The sequence below is a fragment of the Cryptotermes secundus genome, unplaced genomic scaffold (genome assembly GCF_002891405.2).
Source record: "Cryptotermes secundus unplaced genomic scaffold, Csec_1.0 scaffold171, whole genome shotgun sequence".
In the NCBI taxonomy this organism is placed as follows: domain Eukaryota; kingdom Metazoa; phylum Arthropoda; class Insecta; order Blattodea; family Kalotermitidae; genus Cryptotermes; species Cryptotermes secundus.
In genome coordinates, this window is record NW_019726223.1 from 299,881 (window position 1) to 318,941 (window position 19,061).

General features: G+C 38.0%; 1 protein-coding gene across 3 annotated transcripts in view; it reads left to right on the top strand.

Annotated features, from left to right (window-relative positions):
* The first annotated feature begins 5,455 nt into the window (after positions 1 to 5,455).
* The window catches only part of LOC111863891 (protein mini spindles), a 78,438-nt gene continuing 64,832 nt past the window's right edge, over positions 5,456 to 19,061 (top strand). Inside the window, exons 1-5 of one of the 3 annotated variants that reach the window (XM_023850687.2) lie at positions 5,456 to 5,504; positions 13,675 to 13,767; positions 13,844 to 14,037; positions 15,327 to 15,533; positions 17,701 to 17,872. In XM_023850687.2, coding sequence (XP_023706455.1) covers positions 13,711 to 13,767; positions 13,844 to 14,037; positions 15,327 to 15,533; positions 17,701 to 17,872 — 630 coding nt within the window. In that variant the 5' untranslated portion in view covers positions 5,456 to 5,504; positions 13,675 to 13,710. The other 2 variants (XM_023850686.2, XM_023850685.2) reach the window with 2 other exon arrangements.

A 19,061-nucleotide genomic window follows, 5' to 3' on the forward strand; every position in this document is an offset into this window, starting at 1 on the left:
ACTTCGCACAGATACGTTGAACCAAAACATGAATAAAATTTCAGAGCAACGCTATGAATCATGGGATATTTATTCCTGTCCACCAGAGTCCAGAAATTGCTACAAGATGCAAATGAGGATTTCAAAGATATGTCTCCCTGGAAATTTAAATTTTCCATTTCTAATTCTTCAAGATTATACTCTCCAAAGATTTCACACACCTCCCCTCCAAGTTCACTAACATTAACAGTAGCGAATGGATTACTTATAAACATTGTCACTGGTTCAAGTGATGAAAACTGGCTAAATCTGTTATCAAATTCGGTCTCAAAGGCTTCAAGATGCTGGGCAAAACATGGAAGATTGTATTCACATCCATTTAAGGTTTCCAAAACAGATTTCATATGCGGAAATTGTGGAAAGGAATTTCTGTTTAATGTCCAATCCATAGCTTTAGTTTCTTTTGAAAAGCATTAACTACACTAATCATGCTTGAAATGTTACGAACTTTCCCTCGTAATTCAAGAGTTAGCTCATTTAATTTTGAGGTGATATCTGTCAAGAAAGCGAAATCTAGTAGCCATATTTCATCAAGTTCTTGATAATATTCGCCAGGAGATGATCTCAGAAAGTCCCTGACCTTATCCAGAACACAGCAAAATCATTCCAGTGTTTTCCCCCTACTAAGCCACCTTATGTCTGCATGGAAAATTATGTCACCATGCTCAGTGTCCGACACACTCAAAAGATTTCTGAACAATCGATAACGAGTAGAAGACGATCTGATATAATTTACCACACGAGTTACTACATTCATAACATGGTCGAACTTCAAAACCTTTGCGCATAAAGCTTCCTGGTGGTAATGCAGCGATAAGAAAGAACACTGGGAAATGATTCATCCTTAGCACAAAGAGCAAGGAACCCATTGTTCCTACCAGCAATTGAAGGCACCCCATCTGTAGTTATAGCAACAAGTTTTGAAAGTAGTAAGTTACATTCTTTCACAAATTAAAGGACACATTCATTATGTCTTCTCCCCTAGTATGTTCATGAAGTGGCAGCAGTTTAACGAACTCTTCCCTTACCGTAAAATCGCCAAAAACCATTCTAACAAATACACATAATTGTGCAACATCCGATATATCAGTGCTTTCATCAAGCTGGAGTGAAAAATATTCACACGATTGCAAATCCTGATGTATTTGAGATTCCAGATTATCAGAAATCTGTTCAACTCGTCTAGCAACAGTTTTGTGACACAACTGAAGTCCTCTGATGGAAGTCATAAGTGCAGATTTATCTTTGTGACCATCGAACAGAGACTCGCTGGCACTGATCATGGCTTCTTTAACTATTTTCCCATCACTGAAAGGTTTTTTCCTTTTAGCTAACACATGTCAGATTTTATAAGAGGCTATTGTTACATTACTACTTTGCTGGATAGGCTTTGTAAATACACATTGTTGCAAGGTTAATTTAGATTTTTGGTCTTTCACCTTTTGTTTTCTTAGTTCAGATTTCACAGGAAATTCATTGTTGAAGCTTCTATGGTTAGTCAAAAAATGTTGCTCTACATTACTTTTTTTAGGAACAGACACGCTACCACTACACAATAAACACACAGGTTTTCCTCTGTATTCAATACTGCTCCTCCCATCCACTGTTGAAACTATAACTTCTTTGTCTTTCAGCCATATCAAGAATAGCTATATAAAATAGTACCACTTATTTACTCAACAATTTGAAGTACAATAACTAAAATACACTGATAACTGTGTAACTTGTCACAACACAAGACACATAATAACTGAACTATGGTCGTCACAAACTCGCAAGTAATACTGAATATTTGGCTGAAGAAAGCGAACTGGGAAATATAGCTGCCACCAATTTCCATTAGTGTACGACCCTCTTAATAACTTCTTATTGTTTGCGGCATCGCTTTGTTGGGATTAAAGTAACTTTGATTCATATTGCCGATGAGTTTAGAAATTGGGGAAATTACATTAAGCTGGGCCCTATAGTCATATTTGTGTCTGTGAATATGTTTGCCCTGCCAATCAAAGAAAATTTTATTGTACCCTGACCATAAATCCGAAATCCATGAAAGCCGATTCAGTGGGGACTTGTGGCTGTTTGAGGGGGGAAAATTACCTGATCTTGAGAGGACGGCGGTTTCTCTAGTGAAAAGGAATTAAGACTGGTGTTGTTAGCAAGGGAGAAAAGAAATAGGCATATTTTTCAAGGAATGTTTAATACTGTACCATGCTTCAAGGAAATTTTGTGAAAATATTTAACAGTACTCAGACGTTCAAAAATGTCTCATTTTACAATTTGAATTAATATTAAAAATCGGTTCAATTATATGTGCTTATGGAGGGCGCCGCATTGGACAGGGCTGAGGTAGAGGGTAAAAAGCAGTATTGTGTTGAAATCTCAAATAGGTTCGCAGCTTTGGAAAATTTAGACACTGAGGTGGATGTTAATAAAGCTTGGGAAACTATTAGAGAGAATATAAATATTTCTGCTAAGGAGAGTCTAGGTTATTATGAACCGAAGAAGCATAAGCCATGGTTCAACGAAGGATGCTCAAAATAATCAGACCAAAGAAAACAAGCCAAATTACAATGATTACAAGATCCAAGAGAAATAAATGAGGATAATCTGAACAATATAAGATGTGAAAGCATTAGCCATTTCAGGAATAAAGAGGGGATATCTGGAAGACAAAATTGATGAGCTTGCAATGAACAGTAAAAACAACACAATTAAAGACCTGTATAGAGGAATAAATGACCATGATATATATACAGTGTCCGTCTTGCAGTGCATCCACTTTTACCTGTCACTTCACAACATGTTTCGGCACCATAGTGCCATCATCAGGTGCTCCATTTACACTAATCTATTGCATTGCAAGGTAAAATTATTTAAAAAGTATTTTAAAATATTCATCAGTTATAATAAATTTTCTGTATACTAAAATCTTGTTAAGATATTCATCTTATCTGTTCCAATTCAAAACCCATGCATGGTTCCTCCACTATGGGAGTCGTTCCTCTTGTATGGAGTGTGTATCGTGTCTTGTGTTCCCTTTTTGGCTGCGGGTGTTGTAAAGTGACAGGTAAAAGTGGATGCACTGCAAGACGGACACTGTATATATATCATGGACGAAAATCAGTGCAACAGGACGCTAAAATACAACATTATGAATAAATGACTTTATGAGGGGTTACCAACCTAGAAGTAACTTAGCGAAGGATGAGAATTGTGATCTGCTTGCAGATTCCCACAACATTTTGAATAGGTGGAAGAACTATTACTCTCAGCTGTTGAATGTACATAGGGTCAGTTATGTTAGGCAGATAGAAATACATACAGCTGAGCTGTTAGTACCTGATCCTAGACCTCTGGAGGTTGAAACTGCTATTGCAAAATTTGAAAAGGTATAAATCACCAGGTATTAATCAAATTCTGGCAGAACTTATTCAAGCAGGAGGTGAAATACAACTATTATGTTCTAAGATCCATAAGCTAATTAATTCTATTGGAATAAGGAAAAATTGCCTGATCAGTGGAAGGAATATATTATTGTACCAGTTCACAAAAAGTGTGACAAAATTGACAGCAGTAATTACTGGGGGATATCACTGCCATCAACTTCAAACAAAATTTTATCCAGCATTCTTCTCTCAAGGTTAAGCCCATACATCAATGAAATTATTGGTGATCATCAGCGTGGGTTTTGACGCAACAGCTCAACTACTGACCAGATCTTTTGCGTTAGTCAGATACTGGAGAAAAAATGGTAGTATAATTAGACAGTACATCAGTTATTTGTAGACGTCATGAAAGCCTATGATTCAGTTAGGAGGGAAATATTGTACAATATTCTGATAGAGTTTGGGATACCCATGAAACTAGTCAGGCTGATTTAAATGTGCTTAAACGTAACATATGGTAAAGTCCATATAGGTAAACATCTGTCTAATAATTTTCTTATCCAGAATGGTCTAACACAAGGAGATGCTTTATCTCCATTGCTTTAGAATATGTCATTAGGAAGGTCCAAAGGAAACCATGTGGGACTGAAATTAAATGGGACACATCAGCTCTTGGTCTTTGCTGATGTTGTGAATCTACTGGGAGATAATATAGATACCATAAAGAGAATTACACAAACTTTAATTGAGGCTAGTAAGGAAGTTGGTCTAAAAGTAAACATAAAGAAAAGTAAGTATATGTTGCTATCTCGTGAATAAAATGCAGGGCAAAATCATGACATAAAGATAGGTAACACATGTTTTGAAAATGTGGCACAATTCAGATATTTGTGAATGGCTTTAACAAATCAAAACCTGATTCAGGAGGAAATTAAGAGGAGATTGAACCTGGGTAATGCTTGCCACCATTCAGTTCAGAAACTTTTGTCTTCTTGTCTGCTATCTAAAAACATAAATGTTGGAATACATAAGACTATAATTTTGCCTGTAGTTCTGTATGGAAGTGAAACCTGGTCTGTGACTTTAGGGTAGGAACATAGGCCGAGGGTGTTGAAGAGAATATTCGGACCGAAGAGATATGAAGTGATAGGAGGTCGGAGAAAATTGCGTGAGGAGCTTCATAACTTGTACTCTTCTCGAAGTTTAATTAGAATGATCAAGACAAGGAGGATGAGATGGGCAGGGCAGGTAGCATGAATTGGGGCGAGGAGGAATGTATATAGGATATTGGTTGGAAATCCAGAAGGAAGGAGACCACTGGGAAGACGAAGACGTAGGTGTGAACAATATTAGAATGGATCTTAGAGAGATAGGATGGGATGGCTTGGATTGATCTGGCTCAGGATAGGGACAATTGGAGGGATTTAGTGATCACAGTAATGCACTTTCGAGTTCCATAAGATGCTGGTAAGTTCTTGAGTAGCTGCACAATTGGCAGCTTCTCAAGGACTCTGCTCCATGAATGAATGAATTCATAATGAATTAAAAACTATCCATCCAAACTACATTATATGCAGTAGTCAGAAAATTCACTTATTAGATAGAATATATAGGCGATGATCAGAATTTTACAAGCTAAACATTCACTTCTAGTTGTAACATTTACATTTAAATCCCCTCGTAATTGAAAGCGAAAAGTTCTTGCTTATGTATAAATTGTCTATGGACTGCGTGATTTTGTAGATATTCACGTTTGTATTGATACACTGTACTTTACATTTCGACGAATATTTTGGCGGTATTTTAAACAATAATTAGTGGTCAGGAGAAGCTTAGTTCCGTCTGTATGCTCGAAATTAATATAATACATTGTAATTCAATATGTATTTTCCTGCTGTTAAATTGAACAGTTATATACTGAATCATTTCTAAAAAGCACGTAACACAGAAATAAACGAATTATGGCGTTCAAACGCGACTGGGCTTCCGGTTCACCGTTCAATGTAGGAAGCATTGAGCCAATAGGATGATGGTGTTCTATAACGGATGGCATTTGAAATCGTATTGGTGGACTTTGAGGTAACTGTGTGTTGTTGAGTACACATAGCGCATACATATTGTCTGGTATGTTTCATAGATGGTAGCAAGTTGGGGCAGTTGAGTGTTGGGTTAGAAGTGTGTTTTGTATAATTGATCATCGATCTCTTTTTACAGTTTATTTTCTTTACGTATATCAGCTGATTTAACAGACGGTAAACTGTTATTTATAAATTATAAGGGAGTGATGATTTAACAACTGGAGCTATAAAAGAAGGCGAATGACAGCGGGACGATCCTCATGCCAATGAGCTCAGGCAGCAGTATAAACTAGTTCAGAAAAATTGTTGTTCGTCTGTAATACTTATTTGGCTATTGTTTAATTTACGACACTGTCAGTATCTAAACTAAAGCGTTGAATAGTAAGATAAAGGATGAATTGGGAAGGAAGCTGTTATGGCCTAATTGAGGTACTAACCTGTCATTTGCCAAGAGGGACCGGGCAAAATCACAAGGAACATCGATGGGTAACCAGTGTCAATATTGAGACGCGAACCTAGTACCTCCCGAAAGTAGGTCTAACTCAGCCATTCCAACCATATCACTTGAAAATGTGTGCATTGTGTATAATCTCATACGGTGTTAGGTTAAGTTGTCTCTTTGCATATATAATTAAGCAGAATGAAGACATATGGTGGAGTAGAGATATAGCCCCACCATCCTTGACCTCGGTATTAGATGGAGGTGTGTTGTCAGTTTCTTTCCTCGGCCGCTCTACCTCTGTGGAAAACGCCCCTGGCCTGGACGCTGTGGAGAAGAAAACAATCTTGCCTTGCCATGAGTCGAACCTAGGTCATCCAGCCCATAGCCTGTAGCTGTACTGACTGAGCTGTCCCAACTCCTCACAGTGTTACGATTCATATGTTCTGTAGATTTTTTAGGGAATCTATGTGATCCATAAAAGAAAGGAAGTGGTTTTTTCCTAATCAAGATACTAACCTCATGTTTGCTTAAGGGGACTGAAGGTAAGCATGGAAATTTTCAATGAGGATAGCCAGTGTATCTTGAATATAAAGCTAGACCAACCCACCCAGTTATAACAATTGAAAATGTAGCCTTGAAAGAATTCTGACGGTGATGTATGCTGTACAGAACTATTAGGCTTATTTCGGACTCTGTCCATCGTCTGATATTTAGAAGACAAAAACCACAACGTTTCGGAGACTGGATCTGTCTCCATCCTCAGGTGGATGGAACAGGATAAACCTACTCAGTTGGGCCCACTAGAAAGAGCTAGTCTCAATCACTGGACTCACTGACAATGTAACTGGACACTGATTGAGACTAGCTCTTTCTAATGGGCCCGACTGAGTAGGTTTATCCTGCCTCATCCACCTGAGGACGAAGACAGATCCAGTCTCCGAAACGCTGTGGTTTCCTTGTCTTCTATATACCAGATGATGGATAGAGTCCAAAATAAGCATAATAGTTCTGTAATTGAAAATGTGTTCATTGCATGTAATCTCGTAGAAATTACACCTTGTATTTGACTTGGTTCATCCTGGTCCATCACAGTAGTAATAGTATAAAAGATTATTAATGCCATCCAGCATGATTGATAAATGTTTTTTATTCTTTAATTGTTCATCCTTGACCTGATTTGGTCAGAGTTACCATCTTCAGAAGAACATATCAATACATGTGGAAACTACTATTACATTGTGATTGGGCATTATCAGTACAACACAGTGTGGCCCGAACAACTGGACAACACTAAAGAATTCTATTCTTCAAACAACAGAATCATAACATTGCTTTAAAGAGAAGCAGTATAAAAGACATGAACCAGACTGGTTCTAGTTTAACAAAGTTTTTAAACCATACTCATAAATAGACTAATTATAATAATTTTTAAATATTTTAATAGATTCATACACATCACTGTAATTGTTAAAGTCTAATATTTCATATTCATGACATTGTAATATTGGTGTCTGTATGTACAGATAATGACCAATCACATTGTAATAGTAGTTTCTGCACGCATTGATATGTCCTTCTGAAAATAGTCACTCTGACCGAAACATGTCAAGGATGAAGAAAAAAAAAACGCTTTTCAGTCACACTGGACAGCGTTAATAATCTTTTATACTACACCTTGTATATTGTGAAGAGTTTTTGAAAAATGATTTGTTCAGTTAAAAGTGTTTATCTGAAAAACAAAATTAATGAGCTTGCAATACATAGTAAGAACAAGTGAATTAGAGACTTACATGAAGGTATAAATGAATTTAAGAAGGCTTGTCAACCTTAAGCTTGCATGGTAAAGTGTGAGAACAGTGATCTACATGCTGATTCCCACATTATTTTGAATAGGTGGAAGAATTATTTCTCCCAGCTGTTGAATGTGTGTTATTAAGCAGATCAAAATGTATACAGCTTAGCTGTAGTCCATTTAAGATTAAAATTGCTGCTACACAGTAGAAAAAGTATAAATTGGCAGGTAGTAATCAAATTCCAACAGAACTGATTCAAGTAGGAGGTGAAACATTATGTTCTGAGTTCCATAAACTCTTTAATTTTATTTGGAATAAGGAAGAACTTCATATTCCATTTTGACCACTACCAAAATTGAAGTGTTCAAATTTCATATTGCCAATATTTCAGAGACTCTGCCTTGAGGAGATGAAAATCTGTTCCATACTGACATGGCTGATCTTCCAAGGAGACATAAGCTTTCCATTCCTCTGAAAGCTTCAGATCTTACATATTTTTATTTGTTCGTGAGTGTGATGCCAACTTTTCCATTGACTTTAGTAATGTAAATATAACAAATCAACAAAGCAAATGTTTGCAGTACTATAAAATATTGTAAAGTGTTTTGCCACTGAAGATGCCATTCAGATTGTTAATTGGTTTATTTAACAACCTACAGATCGTAACTACAATTAATTATAACGCTGTTACGGGTTTGCACAATTTACAAACCCTACACACTATTTTGTCCACTCTGTCCTCAGTAGTCTACACATATTTACTGTACGATACGGGAGCTATACCAATGTCACTGTATTACACACTCCCAATACTTCTCTTGTGAGCCAAGCATCTGCTTCTCACACTATCACTTCTTAATCACACGTTCCGGTATTCTTCGTTCTGCTACCACTGAATTTGGCAACTGTTCCATCCGCACTATGTCACTCCTGCTCACACAGTGACTGCCTGACTGACTGACTGCTGACTCCCCGGCTAACTCATAACTAACTGTTAAATAGTGTTTGCTGCTCCTTATTTAGCCCCGTTACGGACAACGCAGAAAACAGTTACATAATAGGCACCACTGTTGCGTAACGTCGTGTTTACTGACTGCCTAGGAACAGTCGTTGCACGGACTCCCCACCATGTTTACAAAGGTGTTGCTGGGCAGCGATGCTTGGAGTTGTTTTTGGCTATGTAGCAACTGCAGCGTCTCATGTTACGTCACCACAGGGAAAGGGGTGTCTACCAAGCGTTGCACACTGATGGACGGAGTGGGGGTATGTGACGTCACTCGCGAGATCACAGAATTCACGCGACTCCCACCTCCCACTACACCATCCACATCACACTGCTCCCTTCTAAAGGTTGTTCATCCCGAACAGCCTAACTGTACATCCCCGTTCCTTTTTCTTCCTGTTGCTGTGCTTGCTGTCTCTCCTGTTGTTTCGGCTACTCCTCTGCAGCGACTGTTCTCCTTCCGTTACAACCACTCCCCTCTTAAGACCAGCTCGTCTCGAGCGGTTTCCTGGTAACTTGCAAGAAGATCCAGTTGTATCACATTCATCCATCGCACATTCACTCTTTCTCGGGAAGCCGGTACTTCAACATTACTGGTTCCTCCTCTATCCATTGTTTCTTTTTCCTCTTTGGAGGGGGCCTATCCCTCCATAAGTTCCATTCCTTGTTTTGTCGTAATCTGACAGAAGATCCGGTAGTTTGCTTTGCGATCTTCCTGCCAACAATCTTGTAGAAGGTCTTCTTACGAGTACTTCTCCCTCCTAGGTGTGATCGCTGTCCTGATCTACGCCCTCTGATAGTGTCCTTGGTTGTCACCTTTTTCTTCTGGCATAGCGGCTGTCTGCCGCCTGTGTTCTTTATTCCAGTTCTTCCTTTCCAGGTTTCTTGTTCAACATTGTATGCGTTCCGTCCCATACGCCTGTGTCCTGCACAGCGTGAATCTTTATTCCGGTGGCGGTCACTTCTTTCCTCGGTCTACACTTTCTGTGGGTCGAAGATTTCCTGAAGATGTTCCTGTTGAGCAATGCCACTGTTGCATAGTGGGACACCTTCCTGCTGGTTTTCTTCTGTCATGCCACTTCACACTGCGGCTCATCCCTCCGCGGGTTACGGCCAACTTCTTCTGGGGTCCACAATTTTCCTGTGTCGAATTCTTCATTTTTCGCTGATTTCGGTCCCTACGCCTTTTCTTCTTCGATTCTCCGACCAGCATTACTTCAGTGTCTTCTACAGGTACGTCTTGTTGTTCTGCTGCCTCAGGTTTCCTGTCCACTGAGGCCAGCTCTTCTTCTGGACGTGCCTCCATTTCTCGGCAGGCCATCATCACTCTCACCGGTATCACTATGGGGACCTCTTCTTGTTGTGCCACCGCAGGTTTCGTGTCCACTGAGGCCGGCTTTTCTTCTTGGCAGGCTGTCGTCTCTTCCTGCCAGGCATTCATGTTGGCTTTCAATCTCTTCTCTCGCATGGCGGCCGTCCTTGCTTCAATGGCTTTCGTCTCTGCTTGGATAGCTCTTCTTTCTGGTGCCATCTGTTCTCGCCAGGCTTTCGAGTCTGCGTCTACCTTATCTCGGTCGATGTCTAATTTGGCCATTAAATCTTCTTTGTCTTTTTTCCAATTTTTTTTGCATGGTCTTCATCTCTTTCAGCAGGAGTTCCATCATCTGCTGGGAGTCCATTTTGCGGAAATATAGTACGTGATGCACTCGTAAGTTCAATTATTCGTCGAGGCATGTTGAAGTTTGTAAACAATTCTGACACCAAATTGTCGCGACAAATAACTTCACACCGTATTCAATATAATGAATTTATTGCACATTCGCTCTTACAATCACTCAATTTACAGTCTCAACCTTATTGCCATTGGCAGTATCACAAATACTCCTACGAAAGATAGACAGCTATTGACTGGTTACTCTCTCTAGTAACTCATTCACTAGTAACTGCTACTCATAAACTAGCTAGCTACTGACTGGATACTGACTGGTAACTGCTGTTGAATAGTGTTTGCTGCTCCTTATTTAGCCTTGTTATGGACAACACAGAAAACAGTTATGTAATAGGCACCACTGTTGCATAACGTCGTGTTTGCCGATAGCCTAGCAAAGCTGTCGGGTGTTGTTTACTGCTTGCAGTACCAACATTAGAATTATATGCATTTCTTGGTCACTGTTGTAACACATTATAGCTAATTAAAGGTTTAAAACGTGATGAAAGATGTATTATTTTCAAGAAATTTGATGTGCAGTTATTAGATCCTTTCTGAATTCAAGAGATGTTTGAAGAAGACCTCAATTCATGCAGTTGTTTTTTTGATCCTTTGTCCTGTAAGCTGATGTTCAGATTATGTAGTCAGCTGAAAGTAACAAATACATGCTCAGTGAGGGAAGAATTGCACAGGGCCTAAGTATTTTAATTTCCTCTAGGTTAAAGGTTTTTGTTTGAATTTTTACCATTGCAGTAGCAGTTTTATGATATATGGATCAGAAGTATTAGATACATTATGTGGTGACATGATGGCTGAAAGCTGGAATAGTGGAGTTTATTGCTTTATAAGTATGGCAGCTTTATCACCATATGCAGATAATTGTGTTGGGAATGTTTGTTAAGTATGTATCTACCAAAACACATGGGAGAAGACAGAAATCCTTAGTCACCACAGTGAGAACCTCGTATCACATTTGTCACCATAACACTTTTAACGTGAAAAGGTTTTGCGGTGAACACATTAAGCCTTTTGATCATGAATGGTACATGTTTTTGTGTTTATTTGTATAGTAATTACAAAAATTAATACTTCCTTGATTGTAAAATGTGAATCAGATATGTGTAGATGTTTGTGAGTGGTTAGTTTGAATGAAAACAGGATGGCTTTCAGGATGGCTGGTCCTTGACTTGGGTTCCTCTCAGATAAAATTCCAATGCAGTACTGCTGAATTAGAGATGAAAATGAAAGCAAATATGCAAGAAGTAATTGTGATTTCTGTTAAGAGAATTAAACGAAATAATTAAACACATCCAGTTTATTTCTTGTTCATAAAATGTTATCAAATCATTATTACTGTATTAAGTATTGATGATAGTAAAACTACGAAAGGATGGACCAATTTTATACATAATGTGAATCAGTACTGCCCATGTTAGTTTCTTTGAAAACTTCACCCCTTGCCTCTTGCACTGGAAACCATCTCAGTAAGCCATGGCAAATAATACGTAGCAGAAAACATTGACCCTAAGCTCCTTTGCATGGTATTGTTAGATGAAGTACCATAGATAATAGAAGAGAGGGACACATGAGTAGTGTCCAGGCAGCCTCTGTTCCTCTCCTCATAATCCCTTGAGTGAGAGCTGAAATTATAACTACAGCACACTTTAGTACAGCTTTGCTGATTGACCTGAGAATAATGTAGTAGTAATTTTTATTTGAATCATTTTAGTTGTGGAAATATTTTTGAATGTAGTAGAATAAAATATATAGGGTTCTCTTAATCCATGGAAAATATTTTTCACTGCTTTTGCCTATTTTACCTCTTTTGGCAATGTTTAAAATTATTGACTCGTCAAAGACTCCAACCTTAGTGCTACAGTAAGAGTAATAATCTGTATGTGCTTATTTTAAAGGAAGACATCATTTACACTACCAGTAAATTGTGTCTTTCTATATTTTTATGTCTTCTCATGTTCAAATGACAAAAATTATGATTTTTTAAGGAAATTTGTATTAATAACGTAATGTCACGTATCCTGGTAACGTGACAAGTAATTAAAGGGTACCGGATTAGATGAATCAATTTATTGGATATTCACCAGGCGGAACTACAATTAGTTGTAACACACTCTTACTGTAACTATAACACCTTACAACCGCAAACAGTGATAACACTCTAAAGGTTACTGTAACTGCACCACATCAAATAAAAACTTCACTTCTGCCATCCATCTTCTGTTGTATTTTGTCATATTAATTACTTTTTGTGTGAAACAGCACAGTATTTATGGAAGTAAATATCACTGTTTATCAATTTATGTGATGGTGAAAGAAATGCCATGAAATATCCAAATTCATCCCAGCCACGGGTACAATAAATCTGATTTTTATGACATAAGTAGTTCAGAAGACTTGCTGCTTTCAGTGATTTTGACACACAAAAGTGGTACATAGCCCTTTTAAGAACATAAAAGGGAACTGTCATCAGTGGCTAAAATTATGAGGAGCACAGGCACTTGTAAGATGAATAAATATGTTTTAATAAAGGATAATTCTGTCAGTATACTTACTGTCTAGAATTTGAAGTTCTTCCAGTGGTTGTTATGAAGTTCTGCCTGAGTTGCTTCTTCAGTAAAGTTATTCTATGCATTGGACTGCAGTGGAATTGGTATTCGATTTGTGCATCCAGACCCTTGAGCCTCATATCCAGTGGGCATCAGGGTTCTTTCACTGGAGGTAAAGTGATAAGTGTGAAGATGGCCACTCATTTCCAGTGAGGTGGCAGGTGTAGTGGCTTTGCTCTAGACTTGTATTGTGGAGGTGCTTAGAATCATGGTCAGGATACTGTATGTCATGACTGAGGTTTATGAGGTTTTGCTCAGTCCCTCTGAAAATTCTAGGGTAGTACCTCAATTTGGTCAGGATCATTTCCTTCAAAATCTTTTCCAATTCATCTTTCACCAGTCATTCTACCATTTAATGCTGTATAGTTCAGATACTGACAGTGTACAAAACCACTTCCATCCAGTGCTGAGGTTAGGAATGAGTGGAGCATTATCTTCGGTCGTCATATATCTTCATAATAACACTTCTTAATGTTTGCTATTCCAGTAAATGTAGTGCAATTCTGTAGCTGTTTTGAAAATGTTCCTTATATTAACAGTATTTTGGACTGAATGTGTAACATGAAAACTGTTGGGCCAATCTTGTAATTCTTAATTTCAGGTAAATGGTTCTGTGATCAGCTGAATCAAGCTTGGAATGGAGGATGATACAGAGTATGTGAAATTGCCAGTAGAAGACCGCTGTGTTCATAAGGTATTTTGTGTTTTTTATATAACTTGTTATTTTGTTCAAGAAGGAAAATGTTACTCATTCATAACATTCTTTTCAGCTCTGGAAAGCAAGAGTGCATGGTTATGAAGAAGCAGCTAAAGTATTCCGGCAAATTGATGACGAAAAGTCTCCTGAATTCAACAAGTTTGTAGGTCTTGTTCAGAAGTTTGTTGTTGACAGCAATGCAGTTGCACAGGAAAAGGGCCTGGAAGCTGTTCTTGCCTTTATTGAGAACTGCGCTGTTTCTGGAAGGTAAGGACATTTGTGGAAGTTAGTAAATTAATTAACGTTGAACCTTCCTGTTCCATTTAAGACTAGTTCATGGTGCCATTTGCCCAGTTCTTAGGTATTTAAATTCTAAATAAGGTTGTAGGATGAAGAGTCCAGCTGAGTTTATTCTTGAAATTAATCTGTTAGCACCTGCTCACGCTGGTTCCTCGGTCACGGATTTTCTTCTTCTTTCTTCTACCCTGAAGATGGAGGTGATACATTCCCCTGAAACGTCACTTAACACAATATCTACATGTTGCCAAATCCCAGAAGACTGCGTTCTTCATAGTTACCACCGTGAAAACCACAAATCTTGCAAGGTTGTAGGATGTTTCACTGTATTAGAAGCTGCAGGATCCTTTTAATTTTTATTGCATTCTTTTATGCTGGGAAGAATAAAGGGGTAAAATATGCTCTGCTCTTAGAGTATTGATTTTGGTCTTCTGGGATGTGACACTATAGTTTGGTAGGTAGATATCAGTGTTTTGGAGAAACTTTCTGTGTCCATCTTTAGGATGCAGGGGGCTGAATGTAGAAGAACATGGTCGTCATGTGTGAAATTTTATTTTGCTTTTAGTTTGACAGTGATTAATAATGGACTATTGGAGCTAGGAATATGAAATTTTATATCTAGTTAAACATAAACAGTTGTACAAATTGCGTGAGAAACATAAGCAGTTAAAAATATGGTGGCAGTGTGAAACTTTGGAGTTAATGTGACATATTTAATGTACTTAAGTAATGAGTAATTCCAAAAATAAAATGCTGCTGCTACTACTACTACTACTACTACTACTACTACTACTACTACTACTACTACTACTACTACTACTACTACTACTGCTGCTACTACTACTACTACTACTACTACTACTACTACTGCTGCTGCTGCTGCTGCTGCTGCTACTACTACTACTACTACTACTACAACCACCACCACCACCTCCACCCCTGCCACTGCAGCAGCAGCAGGATTGACAATTGCGTACAAAAAATTTGAAGTTGAGTAGTATTCAGTACTATGATCAGGTGTGTGTGAACATGCTAATCAGTGAAGTGAATTGCATTTTAATGTTAGCTTATAAACCTGTAATATATAGATACAACATTAGCATAGTACATATTGTAGTACTGGAAGATTGTGTGTGTATGGTGTGTAGTAGGACAGTATGATTTATGTTGTTACACATTATTATGAAGATGGAGGAAGTGTGTTCCTCTGAAATTCTGTACTGTACTATATGGCGTCACACTTTATTATTTGGTTGCAGAACTGTTCGGGAAGTTATGTCTGGAGTTATTGCCAAGTGTGTTGCTGCACAAAAAGCAAAAACAAGGGAACTGGCTGTTCAGATCATGCTTATGTATATAGAAATTGAAAAGTATGAAGCTGTTCAGGAGGAGATCTTGAAAGGAATGGAGCATAAAAATCCAAAAATTGTTGCCGCTTGTGTATCAGTAATCACACAAGCTCTTAGGTATGGTTACATTTTAATTGTTGGTAGTTGTCAGTATCTTGTACTTTGAGGGTGCTGTGCATTACGGTATCTTGTCAGTTGCTTATTTTGAAGTACTGTTAATAGAAAATTCACTATCCTGAGCACTGCTTGTATTTGATGTTGACTGCCTCTGTGGTCTATTGGTCAGAGTTCCTGCCTACAGATCCAGAGGTCCGCGTTCTATTCCCGGCTCTACCAGATTTTCTGAGAAGTAGTGGGTCTGGAACGGGGTCCACTCAACCTCATGAGGATAATTGAGGAGCTATTTCAAGGAAATAGTGGCTCCAGTCTAGAAAACCGAAACTAATGGCCATGGGGATTCGTTGCGCTGACCACGTGACACCTTCTATCCACTAAAGTTGGCACTAACTTTGCCAAGAAGCAGTGGTTGCTCAGTCGGTATAGTTCGCTTGCTGACTGCAAGCCACGGAGTTTGTTTTGTTTGTTTGTATAGAGAATTGTATGGTACTAATGGTTTTCTTTAGTCGCACTGGGCAAATGCTGGGGTGGTATCCAGAATTTACCATTTCCATTCCAACATACCTTTCAGTTTGTCATGTATGATTTTTGTACCATATGTTGACAGTACATAATCTTAACTTTTGGTACAATATTACAAGTAATATAATGGCAGCAACCACATATTGTCTCTCATTTGTAACTTTATAATTACAGTTGATGAAATTTCATCATTTAACTTCATAATTGATAAAAATAATCAATTTTCAGTCAGTTGTGATTTTATAATATTTGGTATCTGGATGGGGAATTTCTCTGACACTTCTCTGTGATTTAGAAGAATGTGTGTGGAAACTCAATGAGATGTTATTATTTCTGAATTAATGTCTACTTATTTGTAATTTTCATTATATAAGGTCTAGACTTCAATAGCATTTTAAAGAGAAAGTGAAATTACAGAAGTATTCAGTGTGCACTTTGCAGGTATATTTGGGTGAAGGAATTAATTATAAGTGACTTGCTAACAACCATCCTTTTCTTATTAGTTACACAAAAAAGAAAATGTAGTCAGTATGAAAAAGGGAAATGATACTATATAATTCTAGAGATGCCTTATTTTGGATAAACTGAATAATTAAGGTGGTGAACTAGTCCCTTACAATAAGCAGATGTTATATTCACATGTAGGTAATCAGTTAGTTGATACTTACTCAAATTGGTCAGAGTCAACTGTGAAGTAAGAAAGAAGTAAAATCCCTTTGCTCAACCAATTAAGCACTGCTCCACGAAGACATATGGGGGAGTGGATGTGTAGATCCATGTTTTCTTGACCTCAGCACTGGTTGGAGTTGAGTTGTCAGCTTCATGCCCTGGCCACTTTACCTGGGAAAGAGCCCCAACACTCCCCATTGTGTACGAGGCCGGGTGGACCCCAGAGCCTGTCCAGATGCTGTGAAGAAGAGAAAATATGTGGAATTAATTAACAGTCAACATTAAATCTTCAGTGTTCACTGATATACACACTAAAAGAAAATAGTTTAAGTATGCATGCTTCAAAGTCATATTGTAATAGAGCACTGCGTTAAAACCAAAAGAATAATATCTGATTTTGTTGAACTCTAAAGCCATGTAGACCTATAAATTCAGGTAGGATGATGCTTTGATGTATTGTCAAGAGTAAGAGACATACATAACAAGTGGGTTGGTTCAGAAGGCTTGTTGATTTTGAAGTATACAAGTTAGGAAATGTGTGCATAACATAAAACTGTTTTGAAAATTGTAGCACTTATGGAAAAAGTATTTGAAATAAAATGTGTGTTTAATTTTTCTCTGCAGCTTTTGTTTGAAACACTTTTTGCTTCAGTAAATATTTAGTATTATATTTGAGATATGCAGAGAAGTGTGTCTAGGTCTTTATGCAAATTGTCAATTTTTAACTAAAATTTGAATTCAAACTTTATTAAAATTCACCTGTATGACATATAATGAAATTCCATTGAGCGATTCTGTAGTCATGTCCATGCATGCAGATGGAAAGATCAAGTGATTTTAGTAGTCACTTTACAGAGCTGCAAACACACCCATGAAATGTTTGCTATTGACATAAGTTGGAATTGGTAGAATTTGACTTGAATTCTTTTTAACAAAGTATTGAATTCGTGTGTAACACTAAGAATTTTGTTCATAGGGAATTTGGCCCAAAGGTTGTAAACATAAAACCATTAATAAAGAAGATACCTGTGCTGCTAGAAGACAGAGATAAAGGTGTTAGAGAGGAAGGAAAAATAATGGTGATTGAGATTTATAGGTGGATTGGTGATGCTTTGAAAAGTCAGCTTGCTGCTCTGAAACCTGTTCAGGTCAGTGCTACTCCTATAATAGGATAATTTGAATGAAATTTCTGATTGGAAATTTCATTTTGCAGGTTGTAAATAACTAACTCCATGGTGCAGACTCTTGAGAAATTGATAAGTGCCGACTGATTTGTAATTAATGTGGAATCAGTGTACAGATATTCTCTGACATACATGATAGGTGCCCTCCCAAGTTGGTCATAGAGCTCAAAATTCTCTTAAACCCCTTTGGTGTCAGTGTCTTTAATTTCCAATGAAACCGAGTTTACTTAAATACTGTTCATGTTAGCTGTTTACAGATCCTAATTTTCCTCTGTTTTAGACAATTTCATTATTGTATAGCCTGCACTAAAATCACATGAAATCATTTTAATATGAAATCTGCATAGGTTGAAATCACATGAATAGGCGTCTCCTGTTTACTGATTGTATATTGTCATGTGTTGGGTGAATAACGTGACAAATAACTTCATGCCGTCTTGGATGTAGCGAATTTATTGAAAACTTGCTCTCACAATTACACAATTCACAATTTCCCAACTACTGCCATTGGCAGTATCACAAATACTTCTCCATGCACTCGATACAACCCGACTCGGCGACTGCTAGATTGAAACTGAATGGTTAGTCTCTCTCAGGTAACTCTTATAAACCCTCAGTCGGACAGCGGAAAATGCTTTCCTGTTGCGTAATCGCCATGTTTACAGGTGTTGCTGGGCAATGCTGCCAAGAGTTGTTTATTGCTTCATAGCAACCAGTGTGCTTTGGCTCGGCTCTACTCGGCACGGTATGGAGAAACATCGCTTTTCTTACTGTTGCGTAAACTGGCAGCCAACCGTTTATCAAGGGTCTGTCTTCATGGTAACTCGTTCCACCTCCTGTTGCCCAGCAGCGGTTAGACATGTCACACTGCTCCCTTCTAAAGGCTGTTCATCCCGAATTGCCTAACAGTGCATCACCAGTCCTTTCTTTCCGAGGCTATGCTTTGGCTACTCCTCTTGCAGTGACTATTCTCTGGCTGTTACATCCTCCACTCCCTTCTTAAGATTGTTCGTCCCGAGCAACTCCATGGTCCAGTGTTCGTTGATCCCTTGTTTCACATTCATTCGTCGTTCATTCACGCCGGGGAGGCTGATTTTTCTCATTACCGGTTCCTCCTCTGCTTGCAGTATCTTTTTCAATTTTGGAGGTGGTC